The sequence below is a fragment of the Geotrypetes seraphini genome, chromosome 2, assembly GCF_902459505.1.
Source record: "Geotrypetes seraphini chromosome 2, aGeoSer1.1, whole genome shotgun sequence".
Taxonomy (NCBI): Eukaryota; Metazoa; Chordata; class Amphibia; order Gymnophiona; family Dermophiidae; genus Geotrypetes; species Geotrypetes seraphini.
Window position 1 is genome coordinate 146,269,876 of NC_047085.1, and position 17,882 is coordinate 146,287,757.

The window sequence follows — 17,882 nt, forward strand, 5'->3', positions numbered from 1 at the left end:
CGGAAAACGGGAGCACGCAGATGGGAGTGCGCATGCGCACTTAGGGCTTTATTATATTAGATTAATCAATGTGGACAGAATGTGGACTTGGGATAATTGAAAACCATCAACATGGTATGATATACCCTCCACCTAAGATATAATGATATGAACTTATTTCAAAACCACCATAGCACAAATTTCTAACTTGGTAAATTTATAAACCTCCTTACATATTATAAAGTACTCTACCATCTCATTGATCTACATGAGAGGTTCCAAAACCATGAGGATATTTATGCCCGTTCTAGGAGGTTGATTCGAGTCTGGTCCTGGATTTTTGCTAATGCCAGTTCTGCTTTTCCTTGCATGGGACTTTGCCCCTCCCCCCCTAGAGCTTAGTCTATTTGGCTAGGGTTACCAGGAAAAGCCGGACGTGCTCTCGGGCTCAGCCGCTGGGACGGAATCTTGGGCGAAGGAGACAGGAGATTCGGCTGGGGGCATGGCCCTGCGTCCCTCCTCTCCGGACAGTCGGCAGTTGTTGGCTCGAGCCAATCGCGGCTTCTCTCTTTAAGCCAAGGCCACGCGAAGGGTATCTTCCGCCGCAGCCTGCAGCCGCCGACAACTGCTGTGGCTGACATCCGCCTCGGGGGATTCTCACGCATGCACACTTCTACCTGTGGTGCCCTACAGCGCACAGAAAACGGGAGCACGCAGGTGGGAGTGCGCATGCGCGCTTAGGGCTTTATTATATTAGATGACAATTTTGCATGAGGTAAAACTCTTTATTGTTTATAAATCTTTCCCTTCTCCATTCCTCCGGTACCACTCCCGACTCTAGAGACTCGTTGAAAAGGTCAGTCAGCAGAGCTACCAGAAGTTCCCTAAGTTCCTTCAGCACCCTAGGATGTACACCATCAGGCCCCATCACTTTGTCTACCTTTATTTTAGCTAGCTCCTCATGAACACAACCCTCAGGGTCTGCTACGCCTCCATCCCTATTCACGTTTGTCTTCTGTGGTCCTGCTCTCGGCACTTCAGCCATGAACACAGAACAGAAATATTTGTTAAGCAATTCAGCCTTTTCTTTATCAGCTTCTACATATTCCTCTCCTTCACCTTTGAGTCTCACGATGCCACTTTTGCACTTCTTCCAAATACTAATATAGCTAAGAAATGTCTTGTCTCTCCATTTTACTGTCAGCTATTTTTTCTTCCATTTGCATCTTTTTTTGCCTGATTACACGACCAGCCTCTCTTAACTTTTCCAGATATTTTTGCCTGTCTTCCTCTTTCTGCGATCTTTTGTAGTTTTTGAAAGCTCTTATTCCTTACCTTCTTAGCTACTACTTTTGAGAATCAAAGTGGCCTTCTTTTCCTCTTACTTTTACTTACTTGCCTCACAAAAAGGTTTGTCGCCCTTACAATCGCTCCTTTCAGTTTTGCCCAGCGCATTTACAGTCCTTCCAGACGTTCCCATACAGATAATAATTCCTTGACGTAAACCCCCATCCGAACAAAGTTAGTTTTTAAAAGTCTAGAACCTTTGCTTTTGAATGAGCCCTCTCTATACCCATCATAATATTAAACCATACCATGCAGTGTTCACTGGATGCAAGATAATCACCCACTTTACATTATATTACATTAGGGACTTCTATTCCGCCTATACCTTGCAGTTCAAGGCGGATTACAAAAGAGCTAACTGGACATTTCCAGTGAAGTACAACAGTTTTGGGGTTTTTTGGGGGTTTTTTTGGTTACAAGGGAGGAGAGGTACCTGGATTAATTCTGGAAGAACTTGCAAATTGGATATTAAATTGACTGTACGTTACTGTGTGATATAACAAATAACATCAGAAACACTTTCTCCGTTTGTAAGCACTAAGTCTAGTATGACCCCATCCCATGTGGGTTCCATTACCAACTGCTGCAACAGGGAGATTCTGGATTCTCTACAAGAACTAGTTCTAGAAGACCACACAATAGGGATATCCCAATCAATACCTATTAGCAAGACTTCCCCTTTTTTAGATATATTCTGGATGTCTACTATTAAATCTCGATCTACTTCTTCCGTCTGTGAAGGAGGTCTGTATATCACACCAATGTAAATATATTCACCATTCTCTCTTTCCAAATTGATACACAGTGCCTCTTCCTTGCCCTGCAGATCCTGCAATTGTGTGGCTTTAATGTGTTCTTTAACATATAACGCTGCTCCTCTTCTTTTTCTTCCTACCCTGTCTTTCCTGAACAGATTATAGCCCGGTATAACTACATCCCAGTCATGGTTCTCTGTGAACCATGTCTTTGTGATCGCAACTATATCCAACTCCTCTTTGCAGCATAGCTTCTAGATCCAGAATCTTGTTTCCCATACTTCGAGCATATATACTGCTTTCCAGGCATTGCCCCTTTTCCCATCCATGTAGAAGTATTAAGTGATTTACTTACCTGAGGGTTTATACTCACCCGGGAGCTTTGATCACCCTGCCCCATCACTTCTAATTTAAAGCCCCATCACTTCTAGTTTAAAGCTCTCTTTAGTAGATTAGCCAGCCTGCTAGTCTTGAGGTGTAAAGTCTTAAACCGCTTCGAACTTCATGGTATAGCGGTATATAAGAAATAAATTATTATTATTATTATGCTGCAAGAATCCCTATACTGGTTTGGTGGAGACTTTACAGCAGGGGTGCCCACTACATCGATCGCGATCGACTGGTAGATCTCGACGGCAACGTTAGGGAAGGCTGCTGGCCTGTTGCAACATTGGAAATGAAGAACTTAGCAACGGCGGCGTCTACGATGGCCTGGGGGCCTAGAAGTCGGCGGTGTTCCCAGAAGTAGGCGGTGGCTTTGGGGCCTGTTCCCAGACGACAGCTCCGGCAGTGGCTTGGGGAGAAAGAAAGGGGAGACAGACAGAGGGAGACAGAAAAGACAGGGAGGCAGAACGGTGACAGAAAAGACAGGGAGGCAGAAAAAGGGGGTAGGGAGGCAGAAAGAAAGGGGACAGGGAGGCAGAAAGGAAGGGGAGGGGGTAATAAGAGAGGAAGAAAAAGTTGGATTCATGGAAGGACAGAGATGTTGGTTGGGGAATGAAATGAGGTCTGGAGGGGACGAAGCATGCAGGAGGCAGAAAGAACATAAGCAATGCCTCTGCTGGGTCAGACCTGAGATCCATCGTGCCCAGCAGTCCGCTCACGCGGCGGCCCAACAGGTCCAGGACTGTGCAGTAATCCTCTATCCCCTTTTCCAGCAGGAAATTGTCCAATCCTTTCTTGAACCCCATTACCGTACTCTGCCCTATTACGCTCTCTGGAAGTGCATTCCAGGTGTCCACCACACGTTGGGTAAAGAAGAACTTCCTAGCATTCATTTTGAATCTGTCCCCTTTCAACTTTTCTGATTGCCCTCTTGTTCTTTTATTATTCGAAAGTTTGAAGAATCTGTCCCTCTCTACTCTCTCTATGCCCTTCATGATCTTTCTCCTCTTCTCCAGGGAAAAGAGACCCAGTTTCTCCAATCTCTCAGCGTATGAAAGGTTTTCCATCCCCTTTATCAGACGTGTCGTTCTCCTCTGAACCCTCTCGAGTAACGCCATGTCCTTCTTAAGGTAAGGCAACCAATATTGGATGCAGTACTCCAGATGCAGACGCACCATCGCCCGATACAATGGCAGAATAACTTCTTTCGTTCTGATTGTAATACCCTTCTTGATTATGCCTAGCATTCTATTTGCCTTCTTAGCGGCCGCTGCACACTGTGCCATCGGCTTCATTGTCATGTCCACCATTACCCCCAAGTCCCTTTCTTGGGTACTCTCATTTAATAACATCCCTCCCATCGTATAGTTGTACCTCGGGTTTCTGTTTCCCACATGTAATACTTTATATTTCTCAATGTTGAACTTCATCTGCCATCTCATCGCCCATTCCCCTAGTTTGTTCAAGTCCCTTTGCAATTCTTCGCAGTCCTCTTTAGTCCGAGCTCCACTAAATAGTTTGGGGTCGTCCACAAATTTTATTATCTCACACTTCGTCCCTGTTTCTAGATCATTTATGAATATATTAAATAGCAGCAGCCCGAGCACCGAGCCCTGCGGGACCCCACTCGTTACCCTCCTCCAGTCGGAGTAGTGGCCCTTCACTCCTACCCTCTGTTCCTATCCGCCAATCAGTTTCTGATCCATCTATGTACGTCTCCTTCCACCCCATGGTTCTTCAGTTTCCGGAGTAGGCGTTCATGGGGCACCTTGTCAAAGGCTTTTTGGAAATCTAGATATATGATGTCTATGGGGTCTCCTTTGTCCGTTTGTTAATTCCTTTGAAGAAGTGCAATAAGTTCGTTAGGCACGATCTCCCCTTGCAGAAACCATGTTGGCTGGTTATCAGAAGTTCGTTTCTTTCAAAATGTTCATTGATGTTTTCTTTTAGCAGTGCTTCTGCCATTTTCCCCGGAACCGAGATCAGACTCACCGGTCTGTAGTTTCCCGGGTCACATCTTGATCCCTTTTTAAAGATGGGCATAGTAACGTTGGCTAACTTCCAGTTCTCCGGGATCATGCCTGTTTTCAGGGATAGATTGCAAATTTACTGCAGTAGTTCTGCTATCTCCTCCTTTAATTCCTCCAGAACCATTGGATGGATTCCATCTGGACCCGGGAATTTGTCAGTTTTTAGTTTTTCTATCTGCCTGCGTACATCTTCAAGGCTCACTTCCATGGATGTTAATTTTTCTGCTTGATTTCCGGTATGTTGGATGTGTCTTCATTTGTAAATACAGACGAAAAGAACATGTTAAGTCTTTCTGCCACTTCTTTCTCCTCCTTCACCACTCCCTTCCTGTCTCCATCGTCCAGCGTTCCCACCTCCTCCCTAGCCGGTTGCTTCCCTTTAACCTATCTAAAGAATGGTTTGAAATTTCGTGCTTCCCTGGCTAGCCTCTCTTCATACTCTCTTTTTGCTTTTCGAACCACTCGGTGACATTGCGGTTTAGTAAAAACGGAGGGGGATATATTTGTCTATTTTTGTATAGTTGTTACTGAGGTGACATTGCATATTTTAAAGTCGTCTGCCTTGACCTCTTTGAAAAAAACCCCCGAATATAAATGATGATTAACATTTTCTCTGCATACAGTATTTGTGTTTTTTAAAAATTTTATTTTTGGTAGATCATTTTGACTTGGTCGCTTTAAAAGTAGCTCGCAAGCCAAAAAAGTGTGGGCACCCCTGCTTTACAGTATTCCCAAAAATTAGTACAGGAGTTCCTGTATCATGAGGTTCAGTGCCACTGGAAGCTGGGTGGTGCAGCATGGAAGATTGCTGTGGTTAATCAGCAGTGATAGAATAAATTCCAGGTACTAGAAGGAGATTTCTAGTTTGCATGGTGACCTGTCACATGAGACTTGACGAGCCTCATGATAAATAAGATCAGAGTATAAGGTTGAAATCATATGAAAATGACTGATTTAGTTAACTGTTATTCTTTGGGGGTAGAAGTTAATTTGACTATTTGTTTAATGCTTTTGTTTCTGTTCAATTTATTGGTCTCTGGGCATAAGTGTTTTTAAACATTAGAGAATTTAGTACGAGATAGTGGGTAGAAAAGGCATTCTTTTTAGGAGACCTCTACAATTTAGTTGGCTTTCACTGATGCTAATCTTGAGAAATTTGCTCTTGCAGACACATATACCATTACTATATCCATGGACCAAAAGGAAATGAACTGAAATCAGATAAAGATGTAGGAGCTTTCAATAACATTGATATTGAGGTAAAACATCAGTCTCCTTCTAATAAGTTTTTAATGTGTTGTTTTTTTTTTTTTTTTTTACAAAGTTCTTAATAGAAGCTTAATTTAAAAAAGGCCAACATGATCTGCCATTTAAGACAATGCAAAGCATTTTGAGAATTTTAAGTATACAATTTGAAGAATGAGTGTCCTATTAATCTATTGACTGTGTAAATACAGGTACACAATATTTTATCCGAAATCCCTGGGACCAGGCATATTTTGATTTTTGGAGATTTTCAGTTTTTGAATGGTAATGTTAGGTCAGAAAAAGACAGACCATAAAATTTCCACCAAATTTTATTTCAAAATAAGGCAAACACTAAACATCTCAGGCACTTCAAGCATATCACTGTTACCCTGAGTGGAATCAGCAGCTCTCTGCCATTTGTCCAAATTTCAGTTTTTGGAGCTTTTTGGTTTTCTGAATTTCGGATAAAGGATTTTGCACTCGTATAAATTGTTTTTTTTTTCTTGGACTAATTAATGTATGTAGGTAAAAGCAACATCTGCAGTTTTTTCTTAACTTTATTTTTTACATTTTTAAAGTGGCTTACTTTTGTTTTAACATCTGGATTGCTGCTGTGCTGAAGTGGCTTATAATATTACTAGTCTTTAAGCACGTTACATTAACGGGTGCTAGAATATGTTTGTTTGTCTTTCTTTATTTCTGTCTCTCTCTGCCGCTGTCTTTCTTCCTTTCTGTCTCTCTCCCTGCCCCTGTCTCTTTTTTTCTTTCCTTTCTGTCTCCCTCCCTCCCACTCTCTGTCTTTCTTTCTTTCCTCACTTCTTTCCAACGTCTGCTCCCCCTGTCCCTCAGACTTCCATTCAGCGGCTGTCCCTCCTCTCCCCCACACTTCCATTCAGTGTCTGTCTCCTTCTCTCACCCCTTTTATCTACTGTTCACACTCTGTTTTTCCCCTTCCATTCACTGCCCTCTCTTCTCTTTCCATCCAGTGTCCGCCCTCTCTCTCTCTCTCTGTTCCATATGATATCTCTTCCTTCCCTTCCCCCTTCCTTTTCCCTTGGTCTGGCATACCTTCCTCCTTCTCTGCATGCCCTGCCATGTCTTCTTCCCTCCAAGCCATTCTCTCCCCCTCTGCTCCCTTTCCTCCTTGAACTTCATCGGGCAGCAGCAGCATTCACAATTCATTGCTGTTGCTGGCTTCAATTCTTCCTCTCTGGTGGGTCCTGTCTTCATGAATTTTTTAAGTAGGCAGGACCCGCCAGAGAGGAAGGCCTGAAGCCGGCAACAGCAGCGAATTTTAAATGCTGCTGCTGCCCGAAGAAGCCAGGCCTTAACAAAGCTCCCTCCAGTGTTGGCAGCTGCGAGAGCGAGGTAGGGATACCGCTGGACCACCAGGTTAAAAAAAAAACCCAAAAACTTACCAACGATGGCGGCGGTGCTGGGGGGTTTTGAAAAGCCATTGGCCGTGAAGTATGCCACCTGCATACTTCACGGCTGACGGCTTTTCAGGACTTTAAAAACTTAGCAACGATGGCGGCAGTGCTAGGGAGGGTTTGAAAAGGTGCCGCGGCTCCTCTGTCGATCCCTGCCTGACATGTCTCACAACAGCAGTTTAAGTCTGGAGAGGGGGGTTTGTTACAGGATTTATGGCTTGTTAAAAAATTTCTGACGTTTGGACAATGGAGGCACACGATCGGGAAAGGGAGCCAGAGCCGGCAAGACCGCGGTCTGCGAGAGAGGGAGCGTTAGCCACGGACCTACGGATCATGGATCAGAGATCACAGAACACGCAGGTATGAGTGCGCATGCGCGGGTAGCGTTTTATTATATTAGATATTATATGCTGTTTCCCGCTCTTCCTATGCATCAGGATATTCGGGATCTCGTACTGGAGCAGTGGAATATACCGGAGGCGCCGTTTCGTTTGGCATGCGCCATGGCTCATTTGTATCCCATACCGGAGGGGGATAGGGCTACTTTGAAGTCGTCAGTGGTGGACGCGCTGGTCTTGGCAATTGCTAAGTGGCATACGTGCCTATTGAGGGCAGTTCTGCCTTACGTGACTCTGAGGAGCGTAAGTTGGAGATAATTCTTAAGCAGAATTTTGATGTCTCAGCCTTGGGGGTCCAAGTGGCTATTTGTGGGGGGCTGGTGGCTCACGCCGTGTTTTGATGGGCCGAGCATGTCCTGGATCGTGAGTCTGATGACTGGTTCTTTTTTTTTAATCTTTATTCATTTTATTTCTTTCAACAAGTGTACAATATTATTACAAATGATTCACATAACTCACTTGACATTCTTAAACAACGTTATTATACATATTTTAATTCCCCCCACCCACCTCCCATCCCTCCCACTGGTTCTTGATGGATCAGGAGGTGGCAAAGTTGAGATTGTTGCCTCATTCCTCTCAGATGCTCTTTATGACTTGGTGCGTACGTCTGCCAAGTCTATGGGTTTGGAATGGCAACGTGACGTACCTTGTGGTTTCGCACTTGGTTGGCAGTTGCTGCATCCAAAACGAAGCTTACTAAATTTCCCTTTTGGGGGTCTTTTTTATTTGGAGAGGATTTAGAAAAGTTGGTTCACACTCTGATGGACTCTAAATTGCCCCGCCTACCTGAGGACTGTGCCTGCCCAACGTCTCGGGGTGGCACTGCCCAAGGACAGCTGCGAGAGTTCCGCAATTGCTGCCCTGGGTGTGGGGCTGCTACTTTACAGGCTTCAGGGTTTTCCCTGAGTCGGTTTTATCAGTGCATGCAGTCCTTTCAGGGGGGCCGTCAGGGGGTTGTGAATCCCTCCACCAGTTCCCCCGCTGCCCGTCCTGCCCAATGACTCTTTGCCGGCGCCCCCTTTGGTTCCGTTGGGTGCCTGGCTGCGCAAGTTTTTCCCCAAGTGGGCCGAGATCACGTCCGATCTGTGAGTCCTGGAGGTGGTGCGAGACGGTTATGCTCTGGAGTTTGCCCGCTTTCTGCCAGATCATTTTCTATCCTCTCCATGTCAGTCGGCATGGAAGACGCAGGATTTTCTCCAGACCCCCCCAACGCTTGCTTGATCTCAAAGCTGTTGTTCCAGTACTCCCTCAGGAGTGCAGCACCAGCAGGTACTCAATTTACTTTGTGTTGCCCCAAAAGGAAGGGGATCTTTCGGCTCATCTTAGATTTAAAATGGGTCAACAGGGCTCTCAGAATTCCCTCTTTTCGCATGGAACAACTGCAGTCTGTCATTCTGGTGGTTCGGCCGGGGGAATTCCTGACTTCTCTTGATCTGACGGAGGCCTACTTGCATGTTCCAATTCGGGCCTCCCATCAGCGCTTCCTTCGCTTTGTGATCTTGGGTCAGCACTATCAGTTCTGTGTGCTTCCTTTGGCCTGGCCACGGCTCCCTGGACGTTCACCAAGGTGATGGTGGTCGTCACGGCGGCCTTGAGGTCGGAGGGCATTCTGGTGCATCCCTATCTGGACAACTAATTGATTCGGGCAAAGTCGTTGCAGAAGAGCACCCAGGTTACGGCTCGGGTGTTAGTTTCTGCAGTCGCTGTGATGGGTGGTCAACCTTTCCCAGAGTCGGTTGGTCCCATCTCAGCATCTGGAGTACCTTGGAGTTCTGTTAGACACCTCTTTGGGGAAGGTTTTCCTTCCAGAGGCCCGGGTAAACAAATGGCAAACTCAGATTTGCCTGCTTATGGCTTCCCGGTGTCCTTGGGTGCAGGATTTCCTCCAAGTCTTGGGGGTCGATGAAAGCTTCCCTAGATGTAGTGAGGTGGGTGCGGGCCCACATACGTCCTCTTCAGTATGCTCTGCTCCAGAGGTGGTCGCCCCAGAGGCACAGTTTGGATCTCCCTGTTCCTCTGAGAGGCTTGGCGTGCTGCAGTCTTCATTGGTTAGTCCAGACCTCTCATTTCGTTCAGGGGACGAGCCTGGATCAACCGCAGTGGATGGTGCTTCTCACGGATGCCAGTCTCCTTGGTTGGGGAGCTCAGTATCTAGGTCACTCAGCTCAGGGCACCTGATCCACAGAGGAGGTGTCCTGATCGATCAAAGTGTTGGAGACCAGAGCCGTCTGTCTGGTTCTGTTAGCCTTCCACTCCTTGTCGGGCAAGTCAGTCAGAGTTCTGTTGGACAATGCCACTGCGGTGGCCTACATCAATCCTCAGGGGGAGACCAAGAGCACTCAGGTAGTGCAGGAGGCGGCTCTGCTCATGGTCTGGGCAGAGTCCCATCTTCAGGACATCTCGGCTTCCCACATAGCCAGAGAGGAGAATGTTCAGGCGGACTTCCTCAGTTGTCACATGCTAGATCCCGGAGAGTGGTGTCTAAGCCATGTAGCCTTTCAGTTGATATTGCAGTCTTGGGGGTCAACCCCTGGTGGACCTGATGGCCACGAATGTCAATGCCAAAACACCCCACTTCTTCAGTCGTTTCAGAGACCTCCTGGTGTTGGGTAGTCGGGAGGGATCTTCTGAGCAGAAGCAGTTGCGCAAGTTAGATGTAGGTCGGGTTCTTCGCTCTTATGTGCAGAGGACCCAGGAGATCAGGAACTCAGATCATCTCTTTTGTCCTTCTAGTGAGTCCTTGTAAGGGGGGATAGCACTTCTAAGGCTACTATTGCGCGCTGGATCAAGGAGACTATTGCTTCTTAAGCAGAAGCCCATTCCAGAATTTTTCAAGGCTCATTCCACTAGGGATCAGGCGGCATCTTGGGCTGAGTCTTCGCTAGTGCCTCCAGTGGACATTTTTAAGGCTGCGGTTTGGTCTTCCTTGCATTCCTTTGCCAGACACTACCGGGTGGATGTTCAGGCGTGTTGGGACGCAGAATTCAGTGAGCGTGTTCTGGTGTCTGCCCTTCGGGGGTCCCACCCATGATGGGGACTGCTTTGGTACGTCCCGCTTGTAAGATTTCCTATACCGGTCTGGAGAATGCTAAAGAAGGAGAAATTAGGTTCTTACCTGCTAATTTACTTTCTTTTAGCTTCTCCAGACCGGTATAGGACCCCACCCTCTATTGTCGTGTTATTGTGGCTGTTGCATGGGCAGATTTCTGTGAGTTCTAGTATTTTTCTAGGGCTGGGGAGAATTGAAGAACAGCGGCTGTGGCTCGGCTGGCTTAGCTGGTGAGCTGTGGGAACCTTTTCTTTCAGGGATCTCTCCTCTGCATTTTCCAACAGCATTTGGGTATGTTAGTTATTACTCGTGTTCGGAGTATTTTTATTTGTGGTTCAAGTTCTTAGTTATGCTTGGCTATTCGGCAGACTGATAGGAATAGGGGAAGGTACCTCTTATGTACTATTCCACAGTTTTGTTTCAGTCTCCACCTGCTGGTCATGATGAGATATATACCCGCTTGTAAGATTTCCTATACCAGTGTAGAGAAGCTAAAAGAAAGTAAATTAGCAGGTAAGAATCTAATTTCTCCTTTCTTCTTTATCATTGTCATTGACTGCTTACATTACCATATTCATCTGGAAGCATTGCTGCTTTTTCAATAGAATGGCTAAGCTGGGCACATGGCAACCAAGTTAATAGTAGTAGTGTCATTGAAGGCAGGCATGTAGCAGCAAGTCAGCATTTATAGGGATCAAAAAATGTCAAAATGTGCTTATATGCATTTACTTATTTTTCTGTTTCAAAATAGATTTATATGTTTGAAAAAGGGAAGGTACCCAAGATTATTAACCTACGTGAAATAAAAGATGACATGCAGACATTGTATATAAACACTGCAGCAGAAAGCTTTGAGTTTAAAGCTCAAGTGGAAGAAGAAGGTGTAGTAGAAGGCATTATCCGCTACCATCCTTTCTTGTATGACAAGGAAACATATCCTAATGATCCTTGCTTCCAAACAAGTAAGTATTTTTAAACTGTTTTACAGACAACTGGAGAATTCATTGAAAAGGCAGTCCTGATGAGTTGAATAACTATACTGCTAAAACTAATGCACTGCACAGTTACCCAGTCTGGCTTCAGGTCAACGCATGGTAGCAAAATTGCCCTTACAGCTCTAACAACATATTCTTAATCCACTGATGCCCTCATGTCACCTGTATCTGATTTGGTTGATCTATCTCCTCCATATGAAAAGCTTCAGGAAATAGGTAAAGTTCCACATCTAGCCTCTCCCCCCCACTTTCTCTGACTGGCTGCAGCCCCTCCCAAGCAAGCACTCCGAAGCAAGGACTCTGGTGGCAGAGGGGAAGCCAGAACGGACCTCTGCGTGCAGATCGGCGGCAGCAAGGCTTTCTCCTTCCTGGCTGGAAGTATTTCTCCTCTCCACCCCGGCCAGGCAAAAGCGGCGGTAGCTAATCTGATTCACTACCCTGCCGCTACTCCGGGCGTTTACCCTCCATTCGACTGCCCAAGCGGAAACAGGAAGTTTTCACTGAGGGTGAGCCGTAGTGGAGAGAAGACGCAAGGAGTGGTGGCAGGAGTGGATCGCTAAATCACTACTGCCACCGGCAACTTGTTGTAATGTCAAAATAAAGATAGATGGGGGAGATGGACTTGGGGGAGTTGGTGGACTGGAGAGCGAGAGATGGGGAGAAGATGGATGGGAGAGATGAACTTGGTGGAGGGGGAAGATGGATGGTGGAGGGGAGGAGATGGACTTGGGGGAGATCATGGAGAGGGGAGATGGACTTGAAGGAGAGATGGATTTGGGGGAGTTTGTGGACTGGAGAGGGAGAGATGGGGAGAATATGAATGGGAGAGATGAACTTGGTGGAGGGGGGAAGATGGATGGTGGAGGGGGAGATGGACTTGGGGGAGGGAGAGATGAAATTGGGGAAGATCATGGAAAGGGGAGATGGGAGGAATAGATGAAATAATGGATCTAAAAACAGGAGAGGGAGAGAGATGGTGGACAATGGGATTTAGGGAGAAACAGAAAGGGAGAGAAGTTGGACACAAAGGATGGTGTAGAGGGGGGATAGAGATACTGGATAGGAGGGTAGTTAGAAAGAGAAAGGGAGAGCTGGTGGAGAAGGAGGGAGAGATCCTGGATGAAAGGGTAGATGAGAAAAGGAGAGATGGTGGATCTAGGGATAGTGAGGTCCATCGCTGCAGCTATGGGAATAGAGACGAAAAAAAGAAAAGATGCCAGACCTCCGGGGAGGGGAGGGAAGGGAAATGGAAGGGAGATGCAAGATGGATAGTTACCACAGAGAAAGAAGAAAATAACAAATTGTCAAGAGACCCGGCAAGTGAGTTATCAGAAGACATTTGTCACAGAGCCTGGGACCAACAAAATTTGAATAATGATCAGAGAACAAAAGGTAGAAAAAATAATTTTATTTTCTTTTTTGTGATTACAATATGTCAGATTTGAAATGTGCATCCTGCCAGAGCTGGTGTTAGACCGCAAATGTGAGGTAGGATTTAACAGAGAGAGGAAAAGTCTTTTTTGTTTATTTATTTTGTTTACACCACAGCACGGGTAGGAGAAGGTGAAGAGGCTATAAAATAAACCCACCAGGATGTTTGAAAAAAACACCTAATTGGGCAGGAAAATCGAATCAAATCAAAAAATCGATTCAATAAGGCTCAATCAAATCAAATTTTTTTTTTTTCCTGAATCGGGCAGCACTAGTAGATAGTCTGGTGGACCAACAGACATTGCTTCAAAATTGGCTTAATATGTGCCATCCTATCAACTCCCATCACTAACCTAGCTGCAGCATTTTGTACCAATTGTAACTCTCGCTCTCTTGTTTTCAAAATTCCAAGATAGAGAGCATTACAATAGTCTAACCTAGACAGAATCATGCCCTGCACAACAGTCCAAAAAATCAGAAGGCAAGATCAACGATTTCAAATGATGGAGTATATAAAGTTGGTTAAAACATGCCTTGACAGTCTTAACTATTTGCAGCTTCATGGTCAGGCCTGCTTGTCCTCAGAGAAACAAAGTTTCTCACCTTTAGCAGGTGTTCTCCGAGGACAAGCAAGCATTATATTCTCACATGTGGGTGACATTATCCACAAAATCTGGCATGGATAGTCTAAAAATATCACTTTAAAAACTTTAAGACTTCCCAACCTGTGCACATGCCTGTGCTTTCCAGCCCGATGTCAGCTCGCAGTACCTGCAGTTCTTAGTTTTATTGTGGAGCTGAGAAGCTGTTTTTCAGAATCTCTAAGTGTGTCAAACTTTTTTTGTGCCTTCCCATTCTTTTTTCTTCAGTTTTGTCATAATATTTTGTTTTCTTTAATTTCTTGTCAGGTTTTTCAGGCCTTTGCGCTCTTTTCAGCCCGCCCCCACACCAGGAGTGTTGACTTTTTATTGGTATGTGGACATGTGGGATCTATCCGCAAAGATAGATAGGGAGGGTCATTGGGGTGGGCAGACTTGATGGGCCGTGGCCCTTATCTGCCGTCTATTTCTATGTTTCTATGTTTCTAATGCACCATTTGACTTTACGTCGGCGGTTTTTCTATTGGGGACTTGTAGCAGATTCAAGTGGTGCACTCAATGTCAAAGGACCATTTCAGGTACAGACCTGCATAACTGTTTGTTCCCTGATTAAATTATGCTCATTGAGACATTTTATTCAAGCTCTGCTCTTGTATGCAGAAAAGGTCACTTAAAGCCAAAGAGTAGCAAATTAAAAGCTTTCAGTACACCTTCAGGGACAACGAGTATGGCTGGAAATGCTGACCCTGATGCACAGCCACGATGTACTCCAGCGTTGACACCAGCACTGGCTGCTTTGATTGGCATCTTTTTAAGTGCCTTTTTCATCAATTCACTCTAAACTTCGACACTATGATGTACTATCATCTCTACAATTCTCCAAGGCATACCTCGACTTCAAGGTCACCAATGCCTTGACACCCAATGCAGCCAGCACCTAATGTACCCTTGCCAATATTGGTACTGTGACATTGCTGCAAGAACAGCTTTGAATGCTGTTGCAGCAAGAAGTGGCTGAGATATTGCAGTTGCACCCCATGCAAACTCCTGCACCAACTTTTCTGCACCTAATGTATCCTTGCCAATATTGATACCAGCACCATTGCTGCAAGATCAGCTTCAACTGCTGTTACACCATGAATTAGCTTGGCTATTGCATTTACACCTGGTGCAAGTTCCAAAACCATCTCCCTCAGTCTCATTCCAGTCTGAGTATTGACCACTTAGTCCATCAAAACATCGATTTCGAACTCCTCAATGTCGAATATCCGCACTGAGGAGATGCAGGCATGCGTCCTCTTCCAGGGAGTGGAGCACACCAACTTCTCATCGACATTCATCATCCGGTTCTCAGTGCTCCTCTCGATGCTCAATACACCACGCTCTTCTGATGACTACCCAGACATTTCTCCTGATGAGTCCTTTGGGATACTGCTGGACCCTTCATCTTGATCTGAAAGTCTGTCCTTTACCAACTTTTATCAGACAGATTGTCCCTATTAACATTGAATCGGAGTAGGAACCCAGGTCAGAGCTTATGAGGCCTTAACACTTCAAGCAGTGGCCTAAAGACTGCATCACAGTGCCTCTACACTGGGAAACTCCATTATCTGTGCAGTATCTCCATGCAAGTTGAACACTTCATACAGAATCCAATTTTGTCCAGGATTTCATATAGCTACTGTGCCGCAGCACTTTTTGTCTTATTCTGGCATCTCCTTCAAATTAAGAGATTTTTTATTTGTATTTATATCCACCCTAACATTCTGATCAGGTTCTTACTGATCTGGATCCCCAAGGAAGGCTCATAAGAGTTGAAACACAGACTTTGTTGGGTTCATTGCTACCAACTAGGTCAGCTGCCTTCCATAGTGGATGTATTTTATTTTATTTGATTTTTATCCTACAGTAAAGAACAATTCAAAAATATTGTTTTCCACAGTCTCTGTCCTTTTCCAGTGTTTCTTATTCCACAACTATAGCATCATTCACTCGTAGCTGAATCACCCCAAATTGAGCAAACAGTTCTCGTACCTATGCCAGTATTCCACCAGACAAAGAGGGCCGAACCTTTGACAAATTTGATAGAAGAGTATTCCATAGAAACATGACAACAGATAAAGGCCAAATGGCCAATCTAGCCTGCCCATCCATAGTAACTGAAAAGGTTCTGGTCCCAATACTGCCTCACACTCTCTGTCGTTTGTAAGTAAGATGCATCTGGGGATAATCTCTTTTAGAAAGAATAAATATACATGCAGACTGTGTGCATATCCAAAGAGATATCCCACTTTATTCAGTAAACAACCACATATTTGTAGTCCCCCCTTTGTACATGCTCAGTCACAAACTAGTTATGGGTGTAGCTTCTGAGTAAAGAGGAAATCTAAGTTTCGTTTCTCAGGAAAACAAAGTTTCATTTTACAGGAAAGCAGGGGAGGGGGGGAGGGAAATTCCACAGCCAGTACAAATAGTCATAGTTACAGATAACAAAAATAGAAAATGGTTTTTTTTTGTGATTTCTTGTGTAGCAAAATAAGCTTACAAAGAATATACCCCTACAGTAACCATTTTCTCTTTCTCTCTCTGAGAGATCCCACATGCCTATCCCAGGCCCTCTTGAATTCAGACACAGTCTCTGTTTTCACCACCTTTTCCGGGAGATTGTTCCACGCATCTACCACCCTTTCCGTAAAAAAGTATTTCCTCAGATTACTCCAGAGCCTATCACCTCTTAACTTCATCCTATGCCCTCTCATTGCAGAGTTTCCTTTCAAATGAAAGAGAGTCGACTCATGCACATTTATATTATGTCGGTATTTAAACGACTCTTATCATATCTCCCCTCTCCCGCCTTTCCTCCAAAGTATACAGATTGAGGTCTTTAAGTCTGTCCCCATACACTTTATCACAAAGGCCACACACCATTTTAGTAGTAGCCTTGCTCACTAATTGAATACTTACCTACAACTTTTATGACTTTTTCGTTGAAATATCTAATCAAACAGTTACCAGCTTACGAGCTGTACCTTTCATCAGACCATCTCAAGTTATTCCAACATTTGGCCACTGATTTCTTGGACACCAGAAAATAAATTGTCAGATCTACATTTGATGCCTTTCACATCAACTTTCATGCTTCAGCAGTTTCCATTGCAATACGCAGGCAGGCATGGCTACACATTCAGATCTCAAGGCCAGTATCTGAGATCACCTCTCCAACATCCTCTGCTTAAGAGATGATCTATTTGGGATGGTATTGAACAGGCTACGCTAAACATTACAACCTACAATGACTCCAATAGAAACTTGTCAATCACCAAGTCATCTCACTAGTAATTATACTGATCTCCAAGTGGCCCAATAAAGTCCCTTTTTAACTCCCTTCAGCAGACCCTCCTTCACCAAGAGTTTTCAGCCCTTCCTCAGCTCAATGCAATAGAACAAATTCTTTTGCAGGAGAGGCCAAGGGTTCTACTGCAAGTATTTCCTTATGCCAAAGAAAAACGGGGGTCTCTACCCAATTCTAGACCTCTGCACTCTTAATAAATACTTAGTGAAGGAGAAATTTTGCATGTTCTCTCTGGGAATTCTTACCATTATTGGAGAATGATTGGCTCTGTTCTGTATTGCCTATCAGAAATATCTTCACTTTATAGTAATCACACCATTTCCAGTACATAGTACTATAATTTGGTCTAGCCTCAACACTAAGAGTGTTCATGGAAAACTGGCTGGTATTGACTGCAATCCTCCGCTCATGGGGCTTTTATGTGTTTTCTTACCTAGATGACTGGTTAATCAAGGACCCATGATTGCAACAAACTCAGCAGGCCTCGAATTCTACAATTCATCTACCAGAACTTCTAGAATTTACAGTCAACGACCAGAAATTACATCTTCATCTGACTCAGTCTTTAGAATTTATAGCAGTTCTCCTGGCTACCACGCAAGATCAAGCATTTTTTTTTTTTTTTTTAACTTCAACAGAGGCTCGACAATCTTATCCACGTTGCTACTACCGATTGGATGGTTTAGTGAGGTCCTCGGATCGGCCCGAGAAGACGATCAAACTTGACTATCTAGAGGAACTAAAAGTCGTAACAAGGTTTCCTAGAACAATTGCTTTCGCCCACTACTTAGGAGGAATTTAGAAAACGTCTGAAAACACACCTGTTCCTAAAGTATCTAGACAACTGATCCTCTCTTCTCTCTCCCCTCTATAGCGATTAAC

General features: G+C 44.7%; 1 protein-coding gene across 2 annotated transcripts in view; it reads left to right on the top strand.

Annotated features, from left to right (window-relative positions):
• SMCHD1 (structural maintenance of chromosomes flexible hinge domain containing 1) overlaps positions 1 to 17,882 on the top strand; it is a 719,028-nt gene that overhangs the window by 116,234 nt on the left and 584,912 nt on the right. For both annotated transcript variants that reach the window (XM_033933958.1, XM_033933959.1), the window contains exons 9-10: positions 5,664 to 5,754; positions 11,375 to 11,585. In XM_033933958.1, the coding sequence (XP_033789849.1) occupies positions 5,664 to 5,754; positions 11,375 to 11,585 (302 nt within the window). The remainder of the gene's footprint in view (positions 1 to 5,663; positions 5,755 to 11,374; positions 11,586 to 17,882) is intronic.